The 20,267-nt window shown below is 47.1% G+C and overlaps 1 protein-coding gene across 3 annotated transcripts in view; it reads left to right on the forward strand.

Annotated features, from left to right (window-relative positions):
- Positions 1–20,267, forward strand: part of NCAPD2 (non-SMC condensin I complex subunit D2) — a 31,255-nt gene that overhangs the window by 5,356 nt on the left and 5,632 nt on the right. For 2 of the 3 annotated variants that reach the window (XM_081176127.1, XM_081176126.1), the window contains exons 4-27: positions 350–531; positions 1,260–1,393; positions 1,676–1,803; positions 1,957–2,080; positions 2,156–2,303; positions 3,265–3,462; positions 4,520–4,654; positions 5,160–5,244; positions 5,906–6,080; positions 6,265–6,389; positions 7,233–7,430; positions 8,508–8,682; positions 10,809–10,893; positions 11,910–12,043; positions 12,489–12,621; positions 13,648–13,732; positions 13,823–13,981; positions 14,190–14,410; positions 15,108–15,219; positions 15,364–15,487; positions 15,628–15,783; positions 15,988–16,165; positions 18,980–19,074; positions 19,876–19,956. In XM_081176127.1, the coding sequence (XP_081032253.1) occupies positions 350–531; positions 1,260–1,393; positions 1,676–1,803; positions 1,957–2,080; positions 2,156–2,303; positions 3,265–3,462; positions 4,520–4,654; positions 5,160–5,244; positions 5,906–6,080; positions 6,265–6,389; positions 7,233–7,430; positions 8,508–8,682; positions 10,809–10,893; positions 11,910–12,043; positions 12,489–12,621; positions 13,648–13,732; positions 13,823–13,981; positions 14,190–14,410; positions 15,108–15,219; positions 15,364–15,487; positions 15,628–15,783; positions 15,988–16,165; positions 18,980–19,074; positions 19,876–19,956 (3,370 nt within the window). Of the gene's footprint in view, positions 1–349; positions 532–1,259; positions 1,394–1,675; positions 1,804–1,943; positions 2,081–2,155; positions 2,304–3,264; positions 3,463–4,519; positions 4,655–5,159; positions 5,245–5,905; positions 6,081–6,264; positions 6,390–7,232; positions 7,431–8,507; positions 8,683–10,808; positions 10,894–11,909; positions 12,044–12,488; positions 12,622–13,647; positions 13,733–13,822; positions 13,982–14,189; positions 14,411–15,107; positions 15,220–15,363; positions 15,488–15,627; positions 15,784–15,987; positions 16,166–18,979; positions 19,075–19,875; positions 19,957–20,267 lie in introns of those variants that run through there. The other variant, XM_081176128.1, reaches the window with a different exon arrangement.

A 20,267-nucleotide genomic window follows, 5' to 3' on the forward strand; every position in this document is an offset into this window, starting at 1 on the left:
CTCCCTCAGCCCATTCCCCTAATAGAGGTCTGTAATCTTGGTGGTCAGTGCAAAGCTATGTGTGTCCGCTGTAAGGGCAGACCTACAGGATATCCCATTCCTTCTGGCTTCCTCTCTAGAGGAGGCATCCATCTCTTGCAAAGTGTTGCAAGGAGTGGTCAGGGGCATGGACACAAGACAAGCCTAGCGTGCCTGGGTTATGGGTTGCTGGGTGTTGCCAGAGTTACGGCTTTTGAGGCAACATGATCACAAGTCTTTGGTAATCTGAAAGCTGTAGTGGGTTTGTATTTAAGGCAAAACATGTGCCAAGAGCATGCCTGGTGATCCATCTTCCCACTTCTCTCTACAGTTGTTGCCAGTCACTCCAGTGCCCTGACAGCCATTATGAACAATGCTGACCTAGCACCTTCACTTCGTGCTCTTCACCATAATGCTCTCAAGATGAACTGCTACCTACTAGCACGGCTGGTGGAGGCTTTTGAAATAGAGTGTGGCAAAAGCAACCTGGTGGGGCTGGATTCCAAGAAGAAGGTAGAAGGCTGAATCTGAAAACTTGCTGGGCTTAAGATGACCCTTTAGCGTCTCCACCTCCGTCGTTCTGCCCGGACACTGAGGTCCAGCGCCAAGGGCCTTCTGGTGGTTCCCTCGCTGCGAGAAGCCAAATTACAGGGAACCAGGCAGAGGGCCTTCTCGGTAGTGGCGCCCGCCCTGTGGAACGCCCTCCCACCAGATGTCAAAGAGAAAAATAACTACCAGACTTTTAGAAGACATCTGAAGGCAGCCCTGTTTAGGGAAGCTTTTAATGTTTAATAGGTTATTGTATTTTAGTGTTTTGCTGGAAGCCGCCCAGAGTGGCTGGGGAAACCCAGCCAGATGGACGGGGTATAAATAAATTATTATTATTATTATTATTACTATTATTATTACTATTACTATGATGATGTTGATGAAGACAGTCGCCCCAAAGTCAAATTAAAATCAGTCTTTCAAGTTGTATGATAAAAATAATTGATACATAAAATGTAAGCTGAGAACTTAAATAGGGACACAGCTTTCCACTGCAAGCTCCACCCACTACCACCTTCATGTGTTGTGTGGAACATCTGAAGGGCGAAAGACACACACATTCAGCTGCCAACGTGCATTGATCTTGGGAGTGCAGTTTGAACATGTGGAACCTAATTCGTGAAGGGGTGCTGTGTGTGCTCATTTTTATCTTCCACTCCCCTGAAGTTGATGCCTTGCATTTACGTTAACAGGGTAAGAAGAGCCAGGCTAAAGGCTTCCTCTGGGAGGAGGAAAGGCAACACGTCGTGCAGCTGCTCGCGCAGTTACTTCAGCTGGACCTTCATCGCCTGTGGAACAGTTTTGTAGTGGAGGAAGAGTTTATCAGGTGTGAATGTTGGAGGGGTTGAAAAGGAAGCTGTTTCTGGGCAAGGTCTCTGAAAGCATGCTTTCTTACATTGTGGAAGAGTGGCAAGGATCAGTCCGTTTGCGAGGAGGAAGGATTGATTAGGGTAACAAGGTAAACTTGAACTAAGGAAAAATAATTCAGGGATTTATCATCGGTAATATGTGTGCCTTCGAGGCTTACAGTGTTGTGAGCATCTGATATCCCTCCCATTTCTCTGTTCTCCCCAATATAATCCATATCTTTTCTGATTTTCCCCTCCAGTTTAGTGACTGGCTGCTGCTACCGCATCCTGGAGAACCCTAGCATTGGCCACCAGAGACATCGGCCTACACGAAATGCAGTGATTCATCTGCTAGGTGTCGTTTTACTGCGTTATGGCCATATGCTCAGTAAGTCTGCTCTTTTCTTTTAGAGCTACCCTGGTGTTCGACCTGATATGGTCCAGCTGCTGTTGCTGGTGCACCATAAACCCCTAACCTAAACTTCCCTACCTGTCTTCTTATTGAAAATGAGTCTTCTCTTACCGCAGCTGTCTTTGGTAGGTGCCACTCTGAAGGTCGTGCAGATGCTGCAGCACTTTGAACACGTAGCTCCCGTGTTTGTGGAGGCTGTGGGTGTGTGGATCAAGGAATATGGAATGAAGAGCATTGTGGGGGAGCTGCTAAGGTGAGAGGGGCTCTTGCCCTTGTTCCCACCCTGTTCTCGGCAGCTTCAGCCACTGACTCTTGGTTCATTGTTCAGGGAAATCGGACAGAAGTGCCCTCAGGAGCTGTCCCGAGATGCCTCAGGGGTGAAGGGCTATGCTGCCTTCCTTGTAGAACTGGCTGGACAAGCACCAGCCATAGTGCTGGCCAACATAAGTGTCCTCCTGCATCACCTGGACGGAGAGGTACTCAATATGGAAGCACGTGAAATGTTAAGACTGCACAACTCTCCTTTTCTTTGACCTGAGATCTTGAGCATATATGGGAGGGTGTAGTTGTACTGGCTTATTTAAAGCAAAGAAAGTCACCACCCCCACCTGCCCAGCCTGCATCTTGCATCTGTCAAGGCTCTGTTATTTTGTCTGCATCTCTTTGTTTTAGTTGCACCTCAGTAGATTCAGAACCAGTAGCTGGCATCTTTTCCTCTGCTGCCGCCCCCCACCTCCCTTCATATGCCTGCTTTATAACTACACTCAGGTTTCAGGCAAAACGTATCGAGCACCCAGACCAATCTTGTAATTCAGAACCTGCTTTAGAATGGATCGTCAGCTTTCCTGAGGCTGCAGAAAAATCATAGAGAGCTGCCCAGAAGAGTTTGGTTCAAATACAAGAATCAGCTCTGTGGTTCTTAATTCATGAAATCCTCTCTTCTGTGGCATCAGTCCTGCTCATGGTTGCTTGGTAATGAGTGGTGTTGGACTCTTGAGACTTTCTTCGGCGAAAACCTTGTTTGGATCAATGTGCAAGTCGGCCACAACCCTGTGCTGCAGCTGGAACACTAGGGGCACACATGTGCCAGCCCAGAAATGTCTTTCCAGCTATACGAAATGGGATGTGTGTATGGCATCTTAATTCTGTGTCTCTCTCGTTCTGACTCATCAATCATGTCCAAGTATTGCATCAGGATATTCTGGTTTTGGATTGCCTTTCCCTGCAGCTTCTAGCAGTCCATGATAAATAGGCTCAGGCTGGCACAGAGCTGCTGCTGTAGCGGGCATCTGGCCTACAAGTGCTGCAGAGATGGTGCAATTCAACCCGCTTCGTATTGGAAGTTTCCTTGGGACGTTTGCCTCCTCGACCCCTTGTTTGTGAGATTTTGAAAGCGCCAGGAGAAATGCCCTTCTAAACAATATTGTTGTCCTGCAGAGCTATGGGATGCGCAATGCCATTTTGACTGCTATGGCAGAGGTGCTGCTGCAGGTGCTGAATGGAGAGCAGCTGGAAGAAGCTTCGAAAAACACAAGGGATCAATTCCTGGACACCCTGCAGGCGCACACATGTGATGTCAATAGCTTTGTGCGCAGTCGTGTGCTGCAACTCTTCACCCGAATTGTGCAGCAAAAAGTGAGTTGTGAGGGAGTTGAGCATCCTTTATCAATTCCATACCTCAAAGGGTAGGAGGGTAGTTTGCATTGGGAAGTGCCATCTCTCTTGGAGACTTTTGGTAATTGTAGATTGCTGGGGCTTTGTTCTAGTTTTCCTGTCCTGCCAAGTTTAATTGGCTTGTTTAGGGTTAATTTTTCCTCCCCTCTGCACACCTGCGAGTGGGATTGTGTCTGCTGAGCATCTACTCCCCTCCAGCCTTTGGTTCACCGTATTTTGTCCATCCTCTGCAGTTGAAGAAAGCAGGAAATGGGCAGCCATGTATGCCAGCCGGACCTCCAGGTCCCCTCCTTATGGAAGAGGCTATGAGAATATCCACACCGTTTGTAATCACGGGCATCCCCCCACTTACGCACAATGGGCTTGCGCATGACCACACATATGTGCGGTACCAGGAAAAATATAAATAATTCAATTCAAACCTGGACATGGCGGGAGAGAGCTGGGGAGTTTTTGTGGCTCATGAGGAGACCCTCCTTGGAGCCCGAAGAGGATGTTGGTGTGGGTGGAGGAAGCCCTGAGGATACTGGAGGCACAGTAGTGCTTTGTTTAGTCTGCTCAGCCTCCCCGCCTAACAGCTGATGCTTGTGATAGCGCAGTAGCCATTTATCCTACAGCCTCTTACTGGCCCAAGAGCTTCAGTTCTAGTTGTGGATATTTATTGATACAGGTTTTTGCTCTGGATTGGAGAGACAGTGGCAGAGAGGGCATTTAAAAGGTGCTTAGAGGGTCTCCCCACTTAGACGATTTTCACCCAGAACGTAACCCCCACGTACTGAACACTGAAACAATACATGTGATGGCTGGAGAGAGCTGTAGGCCTTCAAGGGAACAGTGCAAGTAGGAACCAGTCTATATTTCAAGGGCAATTATAAACATACACATGTTTAGGACCAAAAGCAAAATACAGGTTTCTAGAACCACTTAATCAAGGTAACATGGCATTGGTGCCACTTACTGCTTCTACAGTTGTACCTGTTTATAGCCTCTCATCTCTCTCTTTCCTCCCTGCTTGTAGGCTTTGCCCTTAACTCAGTTCCAGTCTGTAGCATGCCTAGCTGTGGGTCGCCTGCAGGATAAATCTGTAAATGTGGTTAAGAATGCAATTCAGCTGCTGGCTGCCTTCCTTTCCAACAATCCTTTCTCCTGTAAGGTAAGCTCTTCATCTCACATTTTGCTTGGTACACTAACACCCTTTCCTGCCACTGTAGATACCCCCTTCCCCAAACTTTGGTTCCTACTCATACACAATTGGATGGGGAAAAAGAGGTAACTCAGTAGATAAATCTTAAACTCAAACTGCATTAAATGTAACATGTGCAAGATAGATCAGAGCATCAAGCGTTTGTCATTATGCCCCGCCCCCAATTTCATAAAATACAGGGGGCCACACAGCAGGGGCGGTAACTCTTCATTAGTTAGTTTGGAAGGACTCTTCCTCTGAGTAGTTTATGGGAGCTAACTATCTTTTAAAAACTATTATAAGTTACTTATATCGGCATTTGCTCAGGTAACTCGAACACAATCTAACTTTTGGATCACATTCCCTTAGATCTCACAAGATTTGGATATGAAATTTGGTGATAGCGGGGGAAGAAGGGGGTTTGGTGGGAGGAGCATGAAATTAGCTGCGTTAACAAGAATTCTTATGTTCACAGTTGAGCTGCACAGACTTAACTGAGCTGCTTGAGAAAGAGAAGCAGAAACTTCAGGAAATGAAGAGCAAAGGCAGAACCAAAACTGGTAACGTACTTTCCCCTGTGCCGCAGCTCAGCATTTGATGTGCCCCTGGCAGGGGAGGTGTGGGAAAAGGCAAAAATGGAAAAGGGAAAGGCATGGAGAATAGAAAGGCAAAGTGTGAGACCAGTGGTGAGAGTGGAACACAGGAGAAAAGGCAGAAATCTCCTGGAGACTCGAACATAATTCAAAATTGTACCTTCAGCTCCAACAAAGCCTGTATGAGGGGATGTCTTAAAGAACACACCTTAAGACATTTGCAGTTGGTACGTAGTTGTGTGTTGTCTCCCTTATTAAGGAGACTTAAGCCCAATTCATAAGTCCATGGCTGCTTTGGATTCAGGAATGGTTCAGCAGTTTTCTATGGCAGGGTGAAAACCAGTTAATCAGCTGGAAAAGATCTACCCCAAATCCCAACCCGGCACTCTTAACCACTACACCACTGGCTCTGTACAGAAGTAACATCTCCATTCATTGGTCCACCCACTTTTGCCTCTAGCCCCGTACATCACTGTCATGTAGCTCCTGAAAGGTTGCCTAGAAGGGAATGCAGCCCTTGGGCTGAAAAGCGTTCCCCCACCCCTTGCTCTATAGAGCACTAACTTCCCATTAACTGCTGTTCATCGCGATGGTGATGAAGGCTTAATCTGACTCTTCCACCTCGCAGCTGTGGTGATCCCTCCAGAGGAGGAGTGGGAAGCCATGCAGCCAGAGCTTCAAGCAACCTTGAAGAGTTGCCTTTGCTCGCAAAAGCAGGAAGAAGAGGTGGGTGAGCTTGAGACGGAGGATCCAGCACGATTATTTGAGAGCATTGTCCAGCTGTTAAGGAAATCCAATTACAAGTGAGTAAACCCAGAAAGGATTTGTGTGCTTCTCATCACAGTAGGATGGGGTTTTGTCTTGGGAGCTACGTGTCCCAATATTCCCCCGCAAGTAATTCTAAGGGGACGCTTTGCTCAGATGAGCTGGATGAATGTGCGAAGGGCAGCTGGATCACATATTTTGCCACACGTGCTTTCAATGCAGGGGTGCCATTCATCTGACACAACAAGGTATGCGCCAGTTCCAGGCAGTGGAGCCCTTCAGTGGACCAAGAACAGAGGGTGATGAGGAAGACTTTATCCTGAGCGTGTTGAGAACACTTTACATAGGTTTGTCATTGAAATTCTACTCAATATTGATCCAGCACACCAGAAGGAAAAAAGATAGAAAGAGAAAGTGAAGCACAGGTTCCTACTGGCCTTACTTTTATAGTCAGTATGACCTTGACAGAGATAAGAGAACCAGTTTAAGCCAGCTGTACTCAGGTTCTCTGAAGGAATAACCCAAACATCATGAACCTTTTGCTTGTTTCTTTCACACAGAGAAGCTTCCAGAACCTTCTTGAATTAATTAGAATAGGAAAGATCACATCAGATCAATACTTTCTGCAAACTGACACTGTTGGTGCTCCACCTCACTTTGCTGTTTCGTTGGCTCCAGTATCCCCTCTTTACAAACATGGGTGCCACTATTGCATCTAACTGTGTATCTTTTCTCACATGAAGTGAGTAGTGGAAGGTACCAAAATCAAAAAGGGTTTGTGGATGTGGAAGCTAAACTCGTTCTTCTTCACCATACCTCTCAGCAGTCAGGCACCCAAACATGACCCCATCGCACTCCCAATCTTGAAGCAGGATCTAAGAAAAGTACACAAAGCAATCAAGCACAGTGGGAGGGGAGAATGTGATGGATTCAGTTCTCCCACCCATGTTTAATGAAGTTTAGTCTACCCATCCACTCCCATCATAGTGGCTGCAATTATTGTTAGATTGACACTAGTTCCCTTCCACATTAGACATTTGTCTGGAAACATGGAGAACACTGTTATCTTTCATTAGACTCTGCATGCGGTGATAAATTCACCATTGCAATTTAGGTCTCTGTGCAACTGTATTTAGACCTCCCCTATGATAGTGTGTTGGAGCTGCATGGATCTTCTTTCTGTGTTTCAGGGTCCCAGGCTGAAGGTGGTGCCCAAGAAGCTACAGATGGGGAGGAAGAACAAGCCCAGGAAATGAAGCAGCCTCCAGAAGAGTTAGTAAAGCAGGAGATGCTGGTGCAGTACTTACAGGATGCCTACAACTTCTCTGCAAAAATCACGGAAGCCTTGAGCCTGGTCTCCAGACTAATGTATGAAAGCTCAGTCTCCGGTACGTGTAATCTCCTACTCCTGGTTTATCTTTTCTGGATAATGCTAGTTTTATATAATATTGTTGTTTTTTAGTTTGTGAAGCCCAAGGATGCGGACAGAATTTTTGGTGAAGTAATGCCTTTTGCAGGCTAGTTCATCATTACATTTCACCTTCTTTGCTTATAAAAGCCCTACCAGAAGAGGGGACTGGTTGAGTGGGTAAGGGGAATGGTCATTGTCTCTGAGACAGAGCTGTTTCCATCAGGCTCAAAAGAGGCACGGTTAAGATCTTTGTTTAAAAAGTAAAACCCTCCGTGAATCGCATCTTGTTAAAGAATTGCCAGACAATCTCCAGTATTCCATTTTTTTTGGGGGGGGGGGAGAAGTTTAAGGATGTTATGGCATGTCAACTCTGCCATTTCAGTCCAGTTTCAGCCTTGGTTCTGGGACAGAGACAACTCTAGTCACATTAGGTGATCTACAGCAGGAACTAGGCTAGGGAAGAGCACCCCAGTTGGTTCGGAGCCACTTTCAATACCTGGGTCATTGGACTGGGCGGCACTGTTTTGTGGTGGTTCCAGTCTTTCCTGGAAGGGGTTTCAGAAGATGGTTGTGGGTCCTATACAACACCTTGGGCTCTATCCTATGGGGTCCGACAGGATTCTATTCTGTCCCCTATCTTGTTGAACATCTACTGTGACGTGTTCCACATGGGGCTGCCTTTGAAGACTGCTTAGCTGCTGACTTAGCTGCCTATAAAGCCCCAAACAACTTTGGTCCAATATGTGGAGGAAGGGTGGAGCACTCAATCCCTCCTCTGTGTCTAGCATTGAAACCAGGTCTACTGCCACAGGACGAAAGCACCATCCTCTCCTTAGGATAGAGATGCAGCAGGCAGGATGGAGCTCTCGGTCCTTCTGCCACCCCTCAGGAGGCCAATAACATGTTTTGGCTAGTAACTTTTCTTGTGGCTCATTTACAAGGCTGCCTAACAGAAATGCAACATGAACATTGCAGCGTTTAAGGCATGGGGGGGTTAAAGATGCAGTAGAAAACCAAGTGCCCTCACCGTCCTCTTCTCTTCTTTTCCCCCCAGTTATGCAGGAAGCTATTGAATTCTTTGTGATAGTCTCTCAGTTTGGTGTCCCTCAGGCTGTTCTTGGAGTACGTCGAATGCTTCCGCTTGTATGGTCCAAAGAGCCAGGAATCAGAGATGCTGTGTTGGATGCTTACAGGACGCTCTACCTGAATCCTAGTGGAGACTCTGAAAGGTTTGGCTGACGCCCTTCCACCTGCCATGACAGAGTAGACTGTGCTTTATCTTAACTGGGAGTTCCGGGGAGGGGTGGAGAAGATGCAGTTACAATCAAGTACAGTTGTACCTCGGGTTACATCCGCTTCAGGTTGCATACGCTTCAGGTTACAGACTCCGCTAACCCAGAAATATTACCTTGGGTTAAGAACTTTGCTTCAGGATGAGAACAGAAATTGTGCGGCGGTGGCACAGCCACCGCAGGAGGCCCCATTAGCTAAAGTGGTGCTTCAGGTTAAGAACGGACCTCCAGAACGTATTAAGTACATAACCAGAGGTACCACTGTATACTGTTTCTATGTGGCCAGTCCTGAGGTCTGTTTTAAACCTTCAGATTGAAATCCAGTGTCCTCCTTGGGTGCACTCTTTGGGTTTCACATAACAAGGAATGCATCTCTCAAACTGCCTTTTCCCTCTAAATGAATACGCTGGTTATGGACTATGTCAAGTTACTTCTTTTGGTGTAGTCCCTATTCACCTTTTTAATCATCTAATGTTAGATGTTCGCCGATCTAACATCGGCATTAGATCCATTTCAGTCCGGTTTCCGTCCTGGTTTTGGGACGGAGACGGCTCTGGTTGCCCTAACAGATGATATTCGTAGACAACTGGATCGAGGCGGGTCAGGACTGCTGATCCTTTTAGATTTGTCAGCAGCCTTTGACATGGTCGATCATGATCTTCTGGACCATCGCCTTGCAGACGTGGGGATACAGGGCATAGCCCGTAACTGGTTGTGCTCTTTTATCTCTGGTCGGGGACAGAGGGTGGCACTGGGGAGGGAAATGTCGTCACGCCACTCCTTGGTGTGTGGAGTGCCGCAGGGCGCAATTCTCTCCCCAATGCTTTTTAACATCTTTATGCGCCCTCTTGCCCAGATTATCCGGAGCTTTGGGCTGGGCTGTCATCAATATGCTGATGACACTCAGCTCTATCTACTGATGGATGGCCACACCAACTCGGCCCCTTACACACTGACCAGATGCTTGGAAGCTGTGGCTGGATGGTTTCGTGGGAGCCGATTGAAACTAAATCCTTCAAAGACAGAGGTCCTATGGCTAGGTCGGGATAGCATGGGGATGAGGGACCAACTCCCTTCTCTTGCGGGGGCCCAATTAGTGCCATTGCCTTCCGTTAAGAGTTTGGGTGTAATCCTTGACGCCTCCCTTTCCATGGAGGTGCAAGTCACAGCAACAGCCAAGGCGACATTTTTCCACCTTCGCCGCATCAAGCAGTTGGTCCCTTACCTTTCCCGCCCCGACCTGGCCACAGTGATCCATGCAACAGTCATCTCCAGGCTTGACTACTGCAACTCGCTCTACGCGGGGCTGCCCTTGAAGCTGTCCCAGAAACTCCAGCGGGTACAGAATGCTGCAGCGAGGCTCCTCACAGGGTCTCTGCCATGGGAGCATATTCATCCAGTGCTTTTCAAGCTGCACTGGCTCCCGGTGGAGTACAGGGTCAGATTTAAGGTGCTGCTTTTGACCTTTAAAGCCCTTCACGGCCTAGGACCCTCGTACCTACGGGACCGCCTCGCCTGGTATGCCCCACGGAGAGCCTCAAGGTCCATAAATAACAACACCCTAGTGGTCCCAGGCCCTAAGGAAGTTAGATTGGCTTCAACCAGAGCCAGGGCCTTTTCAGCACTGGCCCCAACTTGGTGGAACGCTCTGTCTCATGAGACCAGGGCCCTGCAGGATCTGATCTCTTTCCGCAGGGCCTGTAAGACAGTGTTGTTCCGCCTGGCCTTTGGATTGGAGCCAATTTGATTCCCTCCGCCCCCTTTTTCTTTTTTCTTTTCCTTCTCCTGCAATGAGGCTCCATTTTAATATTTTAATGTTCCATTATTTTAATGTTGTATTTTATTTTTGTTTTTAAGTTATAATCACTCATCTTGTTTTTATTATTGCTTGTAAGCCGCTCTGAGCCCGGCCTTGGCTGGGGAGGGCGGGGTATAAATAAAAAATTATTTATTATTATTATTATTATTAATCTAGGTTTGCAATCATGGCAGCTGTTAAGTAGAATCTCTAGGCTATTTATCCTTTTCTTTTAATTCTTTTCCTGCTTCTCTTCAATACACAGGGCTCGAGCCCAGCACTTAGTGAAGTCTCTCTCCCTCCTCCTGGTGGATGCGTCACTGGGGACCACTCAGTGTCTCGGAGAAATTGTGAGTGTGCTTTCCCCTGTAACAGACCACCTCTCACAAACCCAGTCACACTTGACTCAGAGTATAAGCCTGTTTTGAAAGTTTTTTTCTTGTGTTTTTTGAGCTCTTGAGGAACTTACTAATATAGGCAGACCTGGCAGTACAATTTCTGATTGGTCGAATTTACTGGCATTGGATGGTAATTTGGTTGAAGCAAGTTAAGCTGACACTGGCTTGGGCTTCTTTAGTTTAGGAAAGGACGCAACTGCCGGGGGGGGGGAGGTTTCTTGAGAATGGAATATTATTGGGCATATGAAGATAGAACTTTTTCCTCCGCAGTACTGGCTGTCGGGGTCATTCAAGTTTGAAGGGCAGTAGATTTAGAAGAAAAGAGTACTTCCCTGGACACATAATTTATAGAATTTGCTATGCTGGTGAGATCCCATTTCAAAGGGAGGGATAAGACAAATTTGCAGATCAAATTGTACCTTTGTTCAGAGACTGTGGTCCTCTGAATCCTGGATATTGGGGGCAAGTGCTAGGCAGAGGGTTGCTGCTTCTGTGCCCTGCTTATATAAGCATCATGCTGGATATTGTTGGGAAGAGAATGATGAACTATTGGTCTGTTGTTACTGGGGTCTTGTGTATCGTAATGTGTTTTTAGTCCTTGTTTAATTATTGTAATTATTGTGTTAGGGTGGAAAAGTGAAATTGGCCAACCAGATGATAGTCTCTTAACCCACACTCCCGATAGTAGCTTTGTAAAGTCGGAATGGGCATTTAAAACACACACACACACACACACACACACACACACACACACACACACACATATTAGTATAACTCACCCAAATTTCTGCAGCATAAAAGCACTCCTCTGCTCCAAGTTGCAACTTCTTTATTCCAGCCACTTAATCTGCACAGAATCGACCTCACTTACTTGGGGGCGGGGAATAATTTACATGCTTTTTATTTAAAATTTAAAAAATTAACAATTGATTGCTGTATCTTCCCTGATAATCTTTGTGGTTCCCTAGATCTCTGAGTTTGTGCAAAAAGATGAAATAAAACCTGCTGTGGTCCAACTGCTCTGGGAACAGTTTACAGAGAAATTGCAGTGTTCAGCATTGGAGCGCCATGCTGCCATCATGCTTCTTGGGATGATGGCACGGTGAGTCATTCATTTAGCCTCCTGTGTCCTGTCTCTTTCAAAGCAACAGATTTCCCCCTCCCCCAGCTCCTGCTCTTTTCTACCCTCAGTCTCTTGGGTTAGGTAGGTGAGGGGAAGCCCAAGTAATCTTGAAATTTGGTTGGTTTAGCTGTATTGCCCTTTTTGCCATAGGTATGTGGTCCTCACCAGAGTTCAAAGGTGTTGCATTTTGTGTGGGCCAATGAGTTTCAGAAGTCAGATATCAGCCACGGTGTTCTTACTGTTGTGGTACCCCAATGAAATAATTTCTCTCGTCTCCCACTAGCTGAGGCTTAATGCATAACTAAGCATGGGGAATGATCTCTTAGATTGTTTTGCTTCTGTGGTATATTTGGATTTTAGTGGCTTGAGTCCTTCAGAGTCACTCTCATGCGGTTCTAATGAAATGTGTTTTTGCCTTCACCAGAGGGAAGCCTGAGATTGTGGGGAGCAACCTGGATGTTCTGGTAACAGTGGGGCTGGATGAGAGAGTGCATGGAGATTATCGCCTTGCCCGAGAAGTGTGCAATGCCATCTCCAAAATTGCCAGTAGCCAGAAGGTCAGAATCTGCCTGTGATGGGTGTTAAGTTATTTTCTTGTATTATCTGCCACAACAAGTGGTAGGCAACTTCGATAAGTCTGGGTCTTGGAGTTTTATCAGTAATGAATATTGCATGTATTCTTTGCCCCAAACTGTAATCATATTCAGTGTAACTATACAGTATAGCTATACAGCATGTATAGTTCCTTCACCTTGCATCATTACAACAGCCCTACTGTGCCTAGTGTTCTAAGTTTTAATTGGCATTTGGAAGCCACTTTCAGCTATGGGGCAATTCATGCTCTTCTAGTCACTTCACAATATTGCACTACTGGTCTGCAACTGGTGAGTTGGGGCCTTCTAGCACAGGCATCCCCAAACTCGGCCCTCCGGATGTTTTGGGACTACAGTTCCCATCATCCCTGACCACTGGTCCTGTTAGCTAGGGATGATGGGAGTTGTAGTCCCAAAACATCTGGAGGGCCGAGTTTGGGGATGTCTGTGCTAGTGGGTTGTGGCTTGAGCCAAAATGGATTGCAACAGGATAAGTACCACTATGCAAATATATATATGGTAAAAGATTAAGAAATGGGTATGTTTGGGCTAAAAGTGGGCCCTGCATCTGACAAGGTTGAATACACCTGCTCTAGATCAGGTGTGAGGAACCTTTGACCCTCCAGATGTTGCTGAACTACAGCTCACATTATCCCTGGTCATTGGCTATGCAACAGCATCTGGAGGGTGAAAGTTTCCCCATTCCAGTTCCAGATCATTGTCCAAAAGCCAGGGCTCTCCCTTGCCCTTTAAGTGCCACAGCCCAATCTGACCAAGCATGTGTCATTTAACCGTTGTTGTGAATAGAGGACAGAGTTCTGATGCGAAAATCTCAAGCTGCTGTGCTTGGCCAAACTCACGGAGCAGTTGCGAGGGTAGCTTTAAATTAGAACTGTTTATTTTTGCTACATTTAATCAGTTTATTGCTGAAAGGCAAACAGGGCAAGGTTTTGATGGACAAAGCCTGATGCGCTCTCTTTCTACTTACAGCCTGGCCTTGAGAAAAGGAGTCATCCCTTCCGGCTTCCTCAGTCACATCAGCTCTTTGAACGCCTGCGCGAAGTGATAGCTGTGGGTGAGTTACTGAAACTGCAATACGATGGGTGAGTCTGTATGCAAGCTGGTTGCCTTACCTAATATAAGTAGTCCTTCTGTTCTTCTTTAGGCTTTGCTAGATCAAGTGCATACTGGATCCCTTTCACAGAGACAGCAATTGCCCTCATCTATCAGCTGGCAGAAGGGCCTGAGGAAATATGTGTTCAGATCTTGCAGTGCTGTAGCCAGCAGGCCCTGGAGAAGTTGGAGTCTGAGGGGGCTGAGGCAGGTGAGTTGGAAATGGGAAATGCCCCCATTCCTTTTGGTTTACTCTTATGTGGGGAGAAAGGGTGAAATGGAAAAGAGATGACCAAGAACCCAATAGATGAGCAGGTTAGGTACAGGGCAACAAGGACTCTTTGGGTAGTAAGTGTGCAGCGCTGAAAAATAAGGGCAGACTGCAAATGCGTCATGGAACAGTTTTTATTTGCTTCCAGAGCCTGGGCCACCTTCTCCCAACAAGGTTGCTGACGAGCTTAGCACTATTGACACCATGGTGTTGACACATCTGATCTCTCTGGCTGGGGACGTGGCGTTGCAGCAGCTTGTACATCTGGAGTTGTCAGTGAGCGCAGAGCTACGCAGGCGCCGAGTCCTTGGGGAAGAACGGGAAGCGAAAGAAAAGGCTGCAAGCAAAACGAAGGGGCAGAATGACAAGGTGAGGGGGCTGGATTTCTATCACTGCTGCTTCATTGGCCTCCTGGCACTTTTGACACGGTAGCAGGAACTGATCTCTGTTTCTCATCTGGCCATAAAATTCTGCAGGTCCCTCTGCTGTTCAGGAGCTCGCTCTCTCTATTTAAAAACAGCCAAACCTTTCTGAGCAAATCCTTCTTTGTAAGTCCCTTGCTAAGTGTGCTTGCTTGTCACTACTTCATCTGGAAGAGTGAGGAGAAGCAGAGTGTTACTAGGGCCTTAGATATTTATACAAGTTGATCATACCTGGTTTGACACTGTTTTTACAAAGGTAATTCTTTGTTATCTCATTAGGAGTAGTGGGATACTTTTCCTTGACATCTCATGCTGCAAACATGCTACTTGCTAGAATTGCTTGGTATTCAAAAATTTCTAAGTTTGTTTGTAAACCATTGACCTCTGCTCTGCTCCTATAAAAACAAATGAATCTGATCTGCAGAGTAGATCCCCAATACTTGAGTTAGAGACAGAGCCCCAATTTTCTGGAAGTGCTTCCTCAGTTGGAATTAGGGGTGCAGGGAATACTTCCTGACAAGAGTTATCTGTGTCCTGCCTTTCTTTGCACTTAACTCTCTCCTGCTTTTAAGCTGGGCAGTCTGTGCTGGAGGGGAAGAGTTTAGAAAGTGCTAACTTCTGGTGGCTTCCTTCTCTCTGCTCAGAGTACTGGGAATGATACCACCATGGAGGAGGACCTTGGCTTGGTTGGGGCTTCTGCTGACGACACAGAAGCAGAGCTCATCCGCACCATTACTGAAGCAGAGCTGCTGGATGGTGAGTGTTGCTTTTTGAGTAGGAATGCAGGCTGTAGGCTACTTTGCTTAGCTTGTGAGACACCGTTGCACAAATGAAGCCCAGTTGTAGGCTTCTAATTTGGACTGATCTGCTGCAACCTCTCTACCGCCTCTTTCTGTATAGGAAAACAGCTGCTTTCAACCTTTATTCCCCTGGTACTCAAGATTTGCAACAACCCAGGACTCTACAGTGATCCAGCACTCTCAGCCGCTGCCACATTGGCCCTTGGGAAATTTTGCATGGTCAGGTATTTATCTTTTTGTGTTCCTCCCCTTCCTGCTCCTCTGGAACCCCTCTTGCGTGGTTCTGTATTCCATTCCAAATTCAACAACTTGGAGCCACCACTCTGACATACTTGGCACTGATTCCCTTTCCGTTCGCATTCAGTTCAGAGTTTTGTGACTCTCAGTTGCGGCTCTTCTTCACCATGATGGAAAAATCCACCCTCCCCAGCGTGCGCGCCAACCTCATGATTGCAGCCGGTGACCTGGCCATTCGCTTCCCCAACTTGGTGGAGCCTTGGACACCCCACCTCTATGCTAGGTAAATCTTTGGTAAGGAAGATTGGGAGGGGTGTAGGGCTTGGATCTGGGCGATGGAGGGCTGTAATAGCATGCAACAGTGCTTGGAGCAGGAGCAGGACTTCTCCAGATGGGGGAAGCCTGCAGGAGTCCAATGGGAGCATCAGGTTATAATGGCCTGGCTGCTTACTGCTGTTGTTTGGGGGGGGCGTGCTTTGCTCCTCAGGCTGCGGGACCCTTGTCGGAGCGTGAGGCAGACAGCTGCTTTGGTTATGACTCACCTGATCCTCAAGGACATGGTGAAAGTGAAGGGGCAGGTGAGCGAAATGGCAGCTCTTCTCATCGACCCAGAGGAGGACATAGTGGGACTCGCTCGGAACTTCTTCACAGAACTCTCTGGCAAGGTGAGGCGAAAGGGCATGGTGCAAAACTTCTGGAGTGCAAAGCATTAATCTTGCTCACTTCACTATGCTTTTAAAATGTTATATGAAGCAAGTCAGCAAAGTATAGTTGCCATATAAAAGCTTCAGTCCCTTTTTTTAAAAAAAGCAGCACAGGACAATTCAAAACGGAAATGGGCTTAAGCACTTTGGTTTGGGATGTGCCTGTTCAGGACAGGGGAAGATGCAAACTGGATTTCACCTCAAAGTTAACCTGTAAATCTGAAACTCCCCTTTATGTTGAAACTTCCTAGGGATTTGTGGTAGTGACACTCTCATTCACTGTTGGCCAATGCCTATATTTCCCAAGGTTTCACTTCCTCCACTAGGACTTACATAAGCTTGAGGTTCAATTCCTATTTCATCACAGGAATGCAAAATAACGAGGACAGCAGCACACCCGGCAGAGGAAGCAGGAAGGACAGTGCAGATGGGTCAAAATCAAGCTATGATGCTGTTCTTTGTTGGTAGGCGCTAGACAATCTGGCAGCACCATTTTGTAACCAGTTGTAGTCTCCAAATATTTTATGTGTGCATCCTATATAGAGAGCAGTTTACAATAGTCAATTCTAGAGGTTCCTAGGCCTTGAATGTCCATCGCCAAGTCTGATTTCTTTGGAACAGACACAGTTGATATACAGTGGTACCTCTAGATGCGAACGGGATCCGTTCCGGAGCCCCGTTCTCATCTAGAAGCAAACGTAACTGTGTGGGTCACATTTTGGCGCTTATGCGCATGAAGTCATTTTGAGTGCTCCGTTACTTCTGGGTTGCCACGGAGCGCAACTCGAACGCACTCATCCTGAAGCACATTCAACCCGAGGTAGTATGACTGTACTAGCCAGAGCTAGTGGAAAGCACTCAGTTCAAATCCAAGTGACGACGTGAGCTCCTGTTGCTCTGTCCCAGCTCCTGCCAACCTAGCAGTTCGAAAGCATGCCAGTGCTAATAGATAGATAAGTATTGCTGCGACAGAAAGGTAAACGGCGTTTCCGTGTGCTCTGGCTTCCGCCACAGTGTCCTGTTGTGCCAGAAGCGGTTTAGTCATTATTGCCACGTGAACCAGAAAGCTGTCTGTGGACAAACACTGGTTCCCTTGGCCTGAAGAAGAAGAAGAAGAGTTTGGATTTGATATCCCGCCTTTCACTCCCTTTTAAGGAGTCTCAAAGCGGCTAACATTCTCCTTTCCCTTCCTCCCCCGGAACAAACACTCTGTGAGGTGAGTGGGGCTGAGAGACTTCAAAGAAGTGTGACTAGCCCAAGGTCACCCAGCAGCTGCGTGTGGAGGAGCGGAGACGCGAACCCGGTTCCCCAGATAACGAGACTACTGCTCTTAACCACTACACCATACTGGATGAGCGCCACAACCCCATAGTCGCCTTTGACTGGACTTAACCGTCCAGGGGTCCTTTTACCTTTACTCCTAGTGATCTCTCGTGTCTGACAAAGGAGCACACCCCAAGCTACACAACTAATTTTTTTCAGGGGGACTGCAACCCCAGCCAAAGCAGCGCTGTACACCTAATTATCAGTCAGGCAACACCACCCAACAATATCCCAATCTCAACTGGATTAAGTTTCAAACAGTTCTCGGATTCTACTGCCTTCCTCAGATCCGTTGAGAGTGAGAGAGAGCTGGGTGTTGCCCAAATCTCTGGACAACCGTAGCTTCATATAGAAGTTGAAAAACGTGAGTGATGAGATGGGACCTCATCTGGTCAGAAAGTAAAGCATTAATCCCTCAAAACCTTCTCAGACCTGGAGCACATCTTTGACCACAGTGCTTTCCCAAACTATCTGAAAGCCAACCCAGACGGATAGCATGGTTGATTACGGAGAAGCCCCAGCAAATGAAGCATAATAGCATATCCCTGTCCCTCTCCTGCCACAACTCATCCACTAGCAAAGGGATGCAGAACCCTTTCAGCCAGGGGGTGCATTCCCTTCTGAGGGTTACGTGTCAGCGGTAGGCAGGGCAGAGGCAAACATGGATGAGCAGCAAATGTAAACATTACCTTTGTGCCGAAGACGAGTGTCTGCACACACTTACGCACTCTTCTGTCCTCCATCCAGACACACGAGGCATTATCAGAGTTCAAGGACACATTCCAGCCAGGCAAAGACACTCCACGAGGGTGTGAAACAGGGCCACTTAGAGCGGCCTGGGGGGCCGCAAATGGCCCTTGGGCCTGAGCTTCCCCACCCCTGCATTAGGACAGCCAATGCAGTTTCAGTCGCAAAACCCAATCAAAAGGCCAGTTGGCAGGGATCCAGGCAACCAAGGTCAGCCAAACTTTGCGAGTCCCTGTTCAGTGGTCACCAGAACTAAATGTTCTTAATCATGAACTGTTAGAACATTTTCCGGTGTGTTGCTTTGATTGTATACTTAAATGTTCCAAAACAGATCAAATTGCTGCTTTCTCCACCAAGAAGACAAAACAAAACTATTTTGCTTGATATTCTGATGTTAGTATCCTCCTCCTTTTCTCCCATTCTCTGAAAGTATCCTTCTGTACTTCATGCTAAAAGTGGCACCTGCTTATCCCAAGGAGAGAAAGAGTCCTTAAGCTCTTTCTAGGCTTGTTTGCAGGTGGCTGTGCTTGAACTCGGTCAAAAATGCTTCTCTCTGTAACAAAAAGGCAGTCTCTGGGTCAGACTCCCGTCTTGGTTTTAGTGTGTATCTCAACCAAGAATCCCCAAAAATCCAGGGGCCCATCTTCAGGGCACAAATAGTGGACTGGGGCAACGGTTCAACAACTTCTGCTCCTTTCCATGCAGGATAACGCTGTGTACAACTTGCTCCCGGACATCATCAGTCGTCTCTCAGATCCAGACTCCGGCATAGAGGAGCAGCCTTTCCGCATCGTTATGAGGTAGCCTTGTTTTGTGTTTCCCTCCCACCCCTCATTTGAGGCACAGAACGTCCTATGTGCCCAGACTGACAGAAGGTTGCAGCTGTGGTACCAGGCCAAATTTGCAAATGGCTGTCCTGAAACGCTTGCTAAATAGAAAACGGAAAACAGAACAGTGTGTCAGGTTGGGGAGGGACTGGGTAAATTGAATCTCCTGGTTCAGAGATGCCAGTTTCTGGGAGGCAAATCGGTGAAGGCATGTTGCTTCCTTCCTTGCTTGTGGGTTTCCCAGAGATATTTGGCTGGTCACTGTTTGGATCCTTGGTCTTATCCAGGTAAGCTGTATTAAGGGGTCACAATGGGAGCCAAACTTTCCCTAAAGGCCTGTCCTGTTTTAAGGCTCCTGCAGGCTGCAGCAGCCTTTTGGGATCCTAAGTCTATTCAAGGGCTTGGTGAGACTCTTACACCTTTGTTTAGAGGAGGCCTGGGTCTCTTCTCATCATACGGGTCCCTGTGAGGCTCAGTGATACACTTTTACTTTCAATATTATATGTTAACATTCCTGATTCCCTTCACTGTTAAAGACTGTTTTCAGAGAGGGAAGCTGCCATTCTTGGTAACAATGCTCTTGTATAGTCAACTAGCATTGTAAATTTCGGCGTCGGATGTTTGGATAGTCTTCTCTCCTTTTGGTTCCTTCCGACTCTTTGTAGCTCCTGCTGATATAGGGAAGCTGCAATAGGAGAGTCTGTGTGAAACTATGGAACCCTGGGGGCCAGCAACAACTGCCTCCTTCATTCCTCTTTTTACTCTCCTCCACAGGCAGCTCTTCTCTTATATCACAAAGGAGAAGCAGACAGAGAGCTTGGTGGAAAAGCTTTGTCAGCGGTTCCGGACTTCTCGGTGAGTGAGGAATTGCTAGGGAAATGTGCTATCTGGGAACAACCTATCTCAGTCTGCTAGATCCTGAAATTAGAAGCCGTAGGCTCTGGAATGAGGAACTTCGTGGGTGAGAATTGGATGGAAAGGGTGTGCTTGCTTCACTGAAGTATGGTAACGAGGTCATGGAGAGCAAAAGCTCACTGTTACTACTGTCTTAGGAAGTTACAAATAGACGATGAAGAGCACTTGGCCTGCCTGTGAGACAGTTCAGTGGGCAAGACTGTCTGGGCTCATCCGTTGACCTGTGGACCAATAGCTATAGAAGCCTGTAG

Source organism: Podarcis bocagei (assembly GCF_964188305.1).
Source record: "Podarcis bocagei genome assembly, chromosome: 17".
Taxonomy (NCBI): Eukaryota; Metazoa; Chordata; class Lepidosauria; order Squamata; family Lacertidae; genus Podarcis; species Podarcis bocagei.